Source organism: Helianthus annuus, chromosome 15 (genome assembly GCF_002127325.2).
Source record: "Helianthus annuus cultivar XRQ/B chromosome 15, HanXRQr2.0-SUNRISE, whole genome shotgun sequence".
NCBI lineage: Eukaryota > Viridiplantae > Streptophyta > Magnoliopsida > Asterales > Asteraceae > Helianthus > Helianthus annuus.
In genome coordinates this window covers 130,129,199-130,140,494 of record NC_035447.2, presented here as the reverse complement: position 1 = coordinate 130,140,494, position 11,296 = coordinate 130,129,199, and the positions used below count along the sequence as shown (strand labels likewise).

The window sequence follows — 11,296 nt, the reverse complement described above, 5'->3', positions numbered from 1 at the left end:
GTACTACTATGGTATGGAACCGGGATCTTAAAGTACTAAACCCTAAGGTATCTCTGCTAAGACCTCCCGACCCTTCTCAGGAAGAAACCTAGGAGACCCTACAAAGCTGTTATGAACACCGGTTGTTAGACTTCCTCTCAGTCCTCTAACGTCTCTAAAAGTGCCCTAATATGACAATCTACCTCTCAGCGCGAAAGTCTAAGGCAACTCTAGATTCTAATTTGGTTTAATAGACACAGATGCGATTAGGGAACTAAGACTGACTTCTCTCAAAACCTATCTTAGGTATATATCGTACCGAGACCTACTAATAAACTCGAGCCTCTCAGCGACAAGTTAAGCAGAATACTTAATTCTAATTGAATTTTAATTACTGTTTCTAAGGCTATCGGCCAATTTACCCAAAGATTACCCAAACCGCAAAGATACGAACAATCAACACAAATTCATTATGTGAAAGACATCCACCAAAATTTATGTGAAACAGCAAATAATCAACAATCAAATCTAAATACGCATGTGCACCAAATTAGAGGTTCTAGAATTCTTTACTTTCAAAGATCAATCCATAACCAAACAATAGAAAGCCGGTTAAAAATCCAAACTTCATTAAACTATCATCTAACCTAGGTAGTAACAAGAGTTTTAGCCGGAAAATATGATGCCTAAAAACAAAACACAAAGTTCAAAACAAGAATTCATCATTAAAGTATCGAAAACAAGAAAATAATGAAAACCGGGAGATAAGACCCGAATAATCTTCTTTCCTATGCTCCAAGCTTTAACCGGATGATTCTTGCACGCCAAAACGCTCCAAAATTCGTGAATTCTGCTCTGAAAATCGCCTATGGGTTCTTGAGTCCGTAATTAGGGTTTATGAATGATTAAATATGATTTTATATCAAACCCTGGTTGCGTAACAAAGAAAAACAGTCAAACTACCCCGTCGCGTCGCGCGACAGGTATAGTCCTTCATGGTCGCGTGGCGCGACGGCTATGGGGGTTCCTTGTGGCGTAGCGCGACCCCTTGATTTTCACAGAAAGATCAGTTTCTTGATCAGCTTCAACACCCCAAAACTTCACAAATTATTCTAACTTCTTTGTAGGATCGTGTACGGACCCGAACTGAGTCGATCAGAGGTGTTCTAATCTGTTTCAGAGGCGGAAACTAAGAAACAGATGTGGAAAACAGCTTAATTCACTATAATATGCCTTATATATTGATCAGGAACTATTTACAATCAAACGGCACTTCGGTAGCACTTCGGTACCGGAATTACACAAAAGATACAATGATTTCGCTTAGAACAACTATTTATAGGACAAGGGGTTCCGCTTGAAAGTGTCAAGAATCATTTCAAGCGAAATCACTTGATTGTGTTTTCGCTTGAAACTGTTACTTGACATTTCAAGCGGAATCAATCCCATTCAAGCGAAATCAGATTTAAACACATCTAAACCCTATTTTCTCGTACAACGTGCCCTGATCTAACAATCTAGAATAAGACTCGATACAAGACGAAGTCGACAGATGTATGCACCAACAGACTCCCCCTCAGATGTTGACGAGTCTTAAGTGTCGAGTCTTCTCATCTTCAATCTTGATCAGTCTCTGGGCAATACTCTTTTGAATCTTCTCTCGAAAGACTTCAGACTCCCCCTATCGATTTGCTGGCATTCCTTTAGTTCATCAGCATCATCAGATTCAGGATCATAATCTGGCTCTATTCTCAGATTCAGAGTCCTCAGGTATCGGAACCTGGCTCTTCTCAAATCACATGCTCCCTTTGATGTTGTTCCAAGATCATGACCTGGCTCTTATCCAGCTCAGGTAATCTGCACATTCTCTTCCACACAATAAATTCCACAATTTTAACAATTTAAAATTAATATGTATATACCAACACTGACTCTCCTCTTCAAAAGTATATTCAAACATTTTTAGATTTAACCGACTCCCCCTCACAAAATAGTCATCATGTTTAGCACTCGGAATTGTGAATATCAGCTTTCCAACATTAGTTGTCGAAAATATTTTTGAATTTTTTAAAATTTATGCTGAAACACACTGAATTTTTTTTAGTTTAACTAAAATGCAGTAAAGAAATATTTATAGACAATATTTTTGTGAGTTTGTGTAAGAGGATCATATCAGTTTATGAGACATATCACCAACACCGTTAAGCTTCATTTCATTTTAAGTTTTAAACAATTCACCTAGATTGTCAGTATACTGATCCACTTAAATTTTCACACAAAGTTCAAATTGTTTCGAGATACGAGAATAATGTCTTAAGCACTTAAACTTATTCGCGTGTCCCACTTACTTGAATATACTCCCGTATCCAGATCCCAATATTCAGTATTACAGGTGAGTATACCACAGATGATATCTGTAAAGGGATTAAATGCGAAACCGTGTGAGCTCAGGTCAGAACTTCCGTTCAGCAGAGAGATGACGGTTCGACTTTTGGCGTGTCCCCTTTAGAGGATCTTTTCTTCAACAGCATATGATTAGCATTTTTAATGTTTCATCATTTTTATGCTGAGGGCGGCGCTATATTTCAAGCATTTGCATAAAGTATTATGCGGGGACTAGGTCAGAATTTCCATTCAGCAGAAGTCCTGGAATAATACCCCAGATATCACTGAGCATAAAGACCTAGTATCTCAGAAAGAGGGACCTTTCAAACAAGATTTCGGGGGTTACCCATATATCCAAGAAATTGTTCCCCACGAAATAAGCAAGTTTGAATTTAGGTTTATATCTCGTCACAATCTACTAAATGTGTAAAAACCTACTGGCATATCCACAGTGAGATTGTTTATCACATTTTTAACTTTCCATTTCTTTAGCATGTTGTGACAGTCCACTGATGTACTATCATTTCCTCTTTTTCACAACAAACTCATTTTTGCATTTTGTCATGTTTTTGGCTTTTTCAATTTTCTAATGTTTTTGGATTTTCTGAAAATTCTTACTCCCCCTAAAATTCACAAACATTTAAGGAAAAATGAAAACAAACTGTACAAATAAAGTTGACAACTGATATCAAATCACATCAATTCGCCATTCACTTGGCATAAAGAATCAGAACTCCCCCTTTCAACAAACTATTTTCCCATTTAGATTTCAAAACACTTAAGTTTGTTTTAATCAAAATGGTTTTTCGGGAAAATAAGTTTTGTTTTAACCACTTGTAGGTTCGGGGTTCATCATCTTTCTTTTACAGAAATATCACATGCATGAAGATTACATCAAGTTCAACTTAATGACCTTGACGAATCATTAATAAGATCCAACCTCTTACCACTTGTAAGTATATCCAAACCATTTAACCACATGTAGAAATAAAACATATACACAAATTGCTAGGATTAACCTAGGTTGCACTTTATCGGGAGCCTCCATCTCAATCTCTTCATCTATGGGCTCCTCATCTTCTACCTCAACACTCTCGGGTCTCACTACCTCTCCTAAGGTCTTACCACTACGGATCGAAATTGCCTTCAAAGTGCCAGATGGTTGGGCTTTGTGTTTCCCGAAAATCGACCTTGAGGTCGTTCTTGCAATTGGCGTGCAATATCCCCAACTTGTCTTTGAAGGTCTAGGAAATTAGAGTGGTTATTCTTAAGGAATGTAGCGTGTTCTTCTAAGGTACGTTGGGTGGCCTGGTCCTTAACCACTAGCTGGGTGAGAAGGTCCTCTATCCTAGACAAACTGCTATTTGAACCCTCATTTCTGAACTGCCCCCTGAACCTGAACTAGCAAACTGACCTGATTGACCCAAACCCCCACTAGAATAGGAACCTGGCCCCCTACTTTGATATTGACCTGATGGGAACCCAGGGGGATTACCGGAAGAGCGATAATTATTAGCACACCAATTAGAGTTACTATTATTAAACGGATTAGTTGGACCCCTATTTTGACCTACTATGTACTCAACCGGTTCTAGGGTAAGTGTTGGACAATCTACGGTATCATCACCACCCCTACAAACTTCGCACCTATCTACCTTTTTTCTTAATTTCTAACAACTCTTTGGTGATATAGTCAAGTTGAGATGCTACCTTTAAGTCCAAGACGACTTGGTTTACTCCTCGGGAGGATGAGGAAGTAGTCACAGGAATGGAATTCCTGCTGGTAGCACTATGATCTATATCAGCATGAGCGAAGCTCTCAAAGAGATCATTGCAGTCGGCCACAGATTTCTTTCCCATAAGATGGCCTCCTGCAGATGTGTCGAATCGGGCCTTACATTCAAGGGTAAGACCATTGTAAATTTTTTCTACTAAAGCCCAATCAGACAGCCCATGTTGGGAACAACGCGAGAGTAAAGTTTGAAACCTCTCCCAAGCTAAGTGATATGGTTCATCAGGCTCCATTCTTAATGAATAGATCTGATCTCGAAGGTGAGATGCCTTCGCAGGAGGGAAATACTTAGCAAGGAAGGCATCCCTAAGTCCAGCCCAAGTAGTAAAGGTACCTGCCGGCTGCGAATCAAGCCACGTGGCTGCGCGGCCAGCAAGCGAAAATGGGAAGACTTAGAGATAGCGGGCATCAAGATTAACACCTTCGATACCGAAGGTGCTGCAAAGACGGGTGAGACGGTTGATATGTGCAGGCGCATCCTCATCATCACGACCGTGAAACAGACAAGAGTTGTTGATGGCGGTCATGATGTATGAGGGAATTTGCCAGGACTTGTCATTTGTGATTTCGTGTATGGTAATGGGTGAGTTTGCGGTAAAACCCGTGGTGGAACATTGGTGGACAGATTGGTTTTCGGCCATTTGGAAAGCTGGTGGTGGACTAGGTGTACGGGAACGGGAGGGTGGTGGGGTGTTGTGGGGTGACGACTTCGGGGTGAAGTTAAAGTTCAATGGTTTAGATTGTACTGTAGAGTCAGAAGGGGCTGAAGATGAAGCTGAGGATTTTCTAACCTGTGAACTAGATGTCGAGAAGGAAGACTTGTCAATCAACGGCTTAACTAGTCCCTTAGAACGTGTGTGGGGCATTAACTGCAAAACCGAGAACAAACAAGTAGGACGACTCTAACAAAAGATTCTAAAAATAAAAGGACACTAAAATTACTTGGACTCCTACGACTCAAAAACACAGAAAAAGCACGTATAGATGTCAAATGAAATCAAAACAAAGTAATTAACGCAATTGCTAAGAATCCCCGGCAACGACGCCAAAAACTTGATGTGCTAGAAGTATTTCAAATAAAATCAACCTAAAATTAGACTCAAGTAATAATAATCTAGACTCTCTAACTCGAATAAACTACTCACCGGCAAGTGAACCTGTCGACTCTAGTAAACAAAAGCAAGTCCGGATGTCGAACCCACAAGGACTCTAATTAACTACGTTAACAACTTTATTTAGACTGACACTGACACTAACTTAACTGTTTTTTTGTGTTTGGGGGGGGGGTTACTAAAATCCTAGAATTTGAATTAAAATAAAACTAGACTACGACACGAATAAGAACTAAGGTTTAATTCAATAGAGATTAACGAATACCTAGGCATGAATCCAGTTTAACTAGGAATGGATTTCAAACGGTACTACTGTGGTATGGAACCGGGATCTTAAAGTACTAAACCCTAAGGTATCTCTGCTAAGACCTCCTGACCCTTCTCAGGAAAAAACCTAGGAGACCCTACAAAGTTGTTATGAACACCGGTTGTTAGACTTCCTCTCAGTCCTCTAATGTCTCTAAAAGTGCCCTAATATGGCAATCTACCTCTCCGCACAAAAGTCTAAGGAAACTCTAGATTCTAATTGGGTTTAATAGACACAGATGCGACTAGGGAACTAAGACTAACTTCTCTCAAAACCTATCTTAGCTATATATCGTACCAAGACCTACTAACAAACTCGAGCCTCTTAGCGACAAGTTAAGCAGAATACTTAGTTCTAATTGAATTTTAATTACTGTTTCTAAGGCTATCGGCCGATTTACCCAAAGATTACCCGAACCGCAAAGATACGAACAATCAACGCGAATTCATTATGTGAAAGACATCCACCAAAATTTATGTGAAACAGCAAATAATCAACAATCAAATCTAAATACCCATGTGCACCAAATTAGAGGTTCTAGAACTCTTTACTTTCAAAGATCAATCCATAACCAAACAATAGAAAACCGTTAAAAATCCAAACTTCATTAAACTATCATCTAACCTAGGTAGTAACAAGAGTTTTACCCGGAAAACATGATGTCTAAAAACAAAACACATGGTTTAAAACAAGAATTCATCATTAAAGTATCGAAAACAAGAAAATAATGAAAACCGGGAGATAAGACCCGAATAATCTTCTTTCCTATGCTCCAAGCTTCAACCTGATGATTCTTGCATGACAAAACGCTCCGAAATTCGTGAATTCTGCTCTGAAAATCGCCTATGGGTTCTTGAGTTCGTAATTTGGGTTTTTGATGATTAAATATGATTTTATATCAAACCCTGGTTGCGTAACAAAGAAAAACAGTCAAACTACTCCGTCGCGTCGCACGACGGGTATGGTCCTTCATGGTCGCGTGGCGCGACAGCTTAACATTCCAGAAATCATTATTTAATTGCTAGCGTAGCGCGACGGCTATGGGGGTTCCTTGTGGCGTAGCGCGAGCCCTTGATTTTCACAGAAAGATCAGTTTCTTGATTAGCTTCAACACCCCAAAACTTCATAAATTATTCTAACTTCTTTTCCACTCGTTTCCCAACCTTTAACACTTCATTTTTCAACGTTTTTAGCACCAACGACCTGGAAACACAAGATTCAATCAAAGTAACGAAATTCTAACTAAAAGTAAACTAAAAGAATACGAAAAATGTACAAACTTTACATGATAAATGGATGTATTTTGCAATACATCAGTCAGCATGCCTATATATAGGATGCTTGGGTCTTGTGTTGGACAAGCTTTGGGTCCCTAAGGGGAAATGCTGTCCAACTGGTCTCGTGTTGCTGTAACGTTGGATTATCAATAAGAGACCAGATTATAAGTGACTGCTCGGTGTTCTATTGTATCTTCTACTCTTTGGTGTCCCCCCCCAGTCAAGAATTGGGGCCTCGCAATCACTAAGATTAATCCATACGACCTAATCATTGTTTATTTAATTAATTACATGCATTTAGACTTAATTATGTTTTAATTGAGTCCTTAAAGTCTAGCAATGTCCAGGGAAATGCATGAATATTTGCATTTAGTATAATCCATATCGCCTCGTCGCGTTACGATGAAACTAATTATTAACGAGCGGTAGTGGTTATCCGATTAACGTTTCTTTGTCGAAATTGTTCCAATATGCCTGAAACACTGAATCAATGGCATTATTATGTGTTCGATGTGAACAACAGATAAAAACTTATTTTGGATAAGTAAATATCGCAATTATTCGATGGATCGCACGGATATTATTTTTAGTCCGCTTTAACGTCGAAACTTAATATTTTCACCAAACAAATACAATAACGTGATCACTAAACGATGTTGATTAGTATTTGGCGAGTTAAGGGGATAAGAGATGTCATGGGGATATCAAATTAATAAGTCCCGGTATATATTGCATAAATGTTCATTAGCCGAATAACTAGCGTAAATAAGAGTCGTTTTGCAGGAAATCGCCAATCTAGTCAATAGACTTTTTTGATCTGGCGATCCATAAGCGTTCTCACCGTTCTCACACTTTTCACCGTTTTCCCTAAATCCTGGCCCCAGTTTAAATCTGCAAGTGAATCCTCACGCAGAAAAAGTTATATATATATATATATATATATATATATATATATATATATATATATATATATATATATATATATATAGGGTCAGGATTTAGAGAGAACGACTAAAAGTGTGAGAACGGTGAGAACGATTAAGAACCGTTAGATCAAAACAATCTATGGACTACATGACGTGGTGGCATTTTCCTAAATAACATCACTTTTATTAGTGTGGCGCGCTTCCATAAGGGCAAAAAGGTAAATGTTCATATACAAAACACATCAAAGCCTGATCGAAACATATATACTTCTTAGAAAAACCTCCCCAAAACTAACGTAAAACGCGAAAACCCTAGAAAACGTGAAACAACAAAAACTAAGGCGTCGAAAGATCAAACCAGATCCAGAGGAAAAAAACATAGTGAGTTAACTTCGATTTACATTGTCCTAGTTTATGTTGCTTTTGGTGTTCTAATTTTAACAAAAATTTGCAGTTTCTACATGGGGGAAGGGAAGGGTCATCTGCTCCAAAACGCCAAAAAACGAACGAGCAACGAAAGAAGACAACAAGAGGACATGGTACGCAAATGTTACTTTTCGTGATGTAAAAATACACTTTCATACTTTGTTTCCAAAACGCCAAAATATGTATCGTTGGTTACTAAAGGCCACAACACATGAATCTTGTCATAGCTTTGTTACTAAACGCCAAAAACTGTATGGTCTCTGTTATAAACGCCATTTAACTGTTATTGAGTTATTCAACATCTATAATCTCTTATTGATTTATAAAACGCCATAAATGTATCATAGTTATGTTAAATTATACTATTAAAACGCCATGAAATTATTTTTTATAGGCGAAGAGAGGTTAAGATTGAGAATAAATGTTCATACTGGAAAGCCCCAAAACGCCAATAAGAGGAAGGCATTAAGTCAGAATGTGGAGGTTGAGGAAGAACCATATCATGAGTTCAGTGGGGCTAGGATCTTGTCAAGTGTAAAACCTACAAACTTAACTTGTTGGTTTATGAATCTAAACGAAAATCAAAGAAAGACAGTACACCAAATGGGGTTTGGTGCTACACTAAAGTTGAAAATAGACATTGCACTGACAATGCTTGCGTACTGGTTGGTTGAAAATTATAATGAGAAGACAAACACCCTAAACGTTGGCAACCATAGCATACATATAAATGAAGAATTGGTAAACTCTTTAACGGGTATACCAAATGGAAGGGTGCCCGTGAACATGAAAAAAAAGACCAACAGCTAAAGACCACGTGGTGGCTGAGTGGAAAGCACAGTTCCGAGGGTTGGGCTGGGTTAACAGACCAAGTCTGAGGATATACTTTGAAAACGTTTTGCCTATGATGTATGGCTTTGGGAGAAACTTCTGCCTAAATTTCCTTGTAGCATTCTTCACTATAATGGGGCATGCAACTGAGAATGCAGTCGTTAACAAACAGTTCTTGCACAATGTTACACCAAACGTTCAAGTAAACCAAATGAACTGGTGTAGTTATATCATCCAATGCTTGCAACACGCCAAAACCGCATGGGCTCCCAAAAAGCATTCCACAGGGCCACTGATCATACTTGCGGTAAGACTAAAATTTCACTATTCATTTGTGTCATTAAAATGCCAAAAACTATCTATCATTTGAAAAATCTATTTTGTTGCAGCTTGCCTTGGTGAACGATGCTTGCAATAGGAAAAAATGGGACGAAAAAGAAGGATACCCAATTGAGTGGGTTACAACAGAAACTCTTGACTTATTTGAGAGTGCAATGGCAAAACACCTTGAGGGCAATGAAGTAAAAAGGAAAACAGTCAAAAAAGGTAAAGGAAGCAAGCACCAAAAAACAAGAAAAATGGAGGTTGTTGTTCATGATGAAGATGATGGGGATGATGTTGAGAATGAAGATGAAGATGATGTTCACAAGGGCGATGAGCATGCTGATAACAATGATGATGAGTTTGATGATGATGATGGTTTTGATGATGATGATCATTATAACTATGAGGTGCAAAACGCCATGCCCTTCAATGATGATGAAGAGGCTTCACTTCAAAGGATGGTGAATGAGGATATAGAAAGCCAGGAAACGATGTTTGAAGTTTCTGCATCAGGAAACCATGCTCTTATCAGAGGAGTAACACAGTATGACAACATTTTTCCTAATGAAGAAGAACAAAACAAAGAACCTGAAGAGGTATGTTGTTCAAATAAAAAATTAAAAAAAAAAAAACAAAAAACACCATGATAAACAAAATGCTTTTTATTGGCTGAAAAATTGGATGGAGCATACAAAGAATTACAAGACTGTTACAATAAAATGAGCGCATTGTTAAAACAGTCAAAGACTGAATACCCCAACAACCTCCTGGTACACATTAAATACTCACAATATATGACATTTTTGGAGAACATCTCAAAATTTGTTGATGAAAACGCCAAAGAAATGCATGCTGAAACAGAAGAAGATACACAAGAAACTGAGGTTGAAAATGAGGTGGTACTAGGAGATGAAAATGAAGAAGAAGGGGAAAAGGAGATGGCTGAAAAAGAAAACGCCATTGAAGAGCAAACAGTTCATGAAAACGCCAAAGAATTTGAAAATGAAGAACAAGGAGAAGAAGGATGTGAAAATGAAGAAGAAAGGGAGAAGGAGATGGCTGGAATTGAAAACGCCATTGAAGTGGAAACAGTTGATGAAAACGCCATGGAAGTGGAAATAGTTCATGAAAACGCCATTGAAGTTGAAAATGAAGGAAAAGGAGAAGAAGAAGGAGAAGGAGAAGGAAAAGGAAAATGGGAAGGAGAAGAAGAAGAAGAGGAAGGGGAGTGGGAAGGGAATGGTGAAGGGGATGGAGAAAGAGAAGGAAAAGGAGAAAGGGAAGGGGTAGGAGAAGAGGATACAAGGGATATGGCAATAGAACAAAATGCCAAACCCTCGACTGCTACAATAGCCCCCATATACGATGATGATGAGGATATTATATCATCAGATGAAGAGGTAAACGAAAACGATATTGAGAGGTGGAGAGTTGTGATTTCAAGACACTTGAATATCACATTTCAAGATACAATGGGGAAAAATAATTAAAAGGAATATTGCTGAGATTTTGGAGCTGACAGGACAAGATCTAAAACAAATGATTGATATTAAAGAAGGTCTTGATAATTCAAAGATGGTGGATAAAGTGATTAAAGCAATAAAAAAACATCTGCAACATGCTAAAGAGGCCCCAAAAATGCCTGTATTTGATAAGACACCAAACATCGCCACGACAGAAACACAAGACAGTCAGGCATTCAACACTGAAAAAAGAAAAAACTGAAGGGGAGATGGTGAAGAAAAGTGTTGACCAACAAGGGGCAGTGTTTGATAAAACGCCATATGAACAGCCACCAACTACATCTGGGAAAAACCTCTTGAAAAGTTTTGAAGAGGAAGAGACACCCAATAAACCCCAGGATGAAAAAGCCATCAACACATCACCACCAAAAGCACCAAACATGTCAGATGTGCAGGAGAAAGGTGATGAGGACA

General features: G+C 38.4%; 1 protein-coding gene across 1 annotated transcript; it reads left to right on the top strand.

Moving 5' to 3' along the window:
• The first annotated feature begins 9,168 nt into the window (after positions 1-9,168).
• On the top strand, positions 9,169-11,084 carry LOC110914185 (protein IFH1-like). Its single transcript, XM_022158997.1, has 4 exons — positions 9,169-9,342; positions 9,425-9,955; positions 10,100-10,501; positions 10,827-11,084. Exons 1-4 carry the CDS (start codon positions 9,169-9,171, stop codon positions 11,082-11,084), a joined length of 1,365 nt encoding a protein of 454 aa, XP_022014689.1.
• The last annotated feature ends 212 nt before the right edge of the window (positions 11,085-11,296 follow it).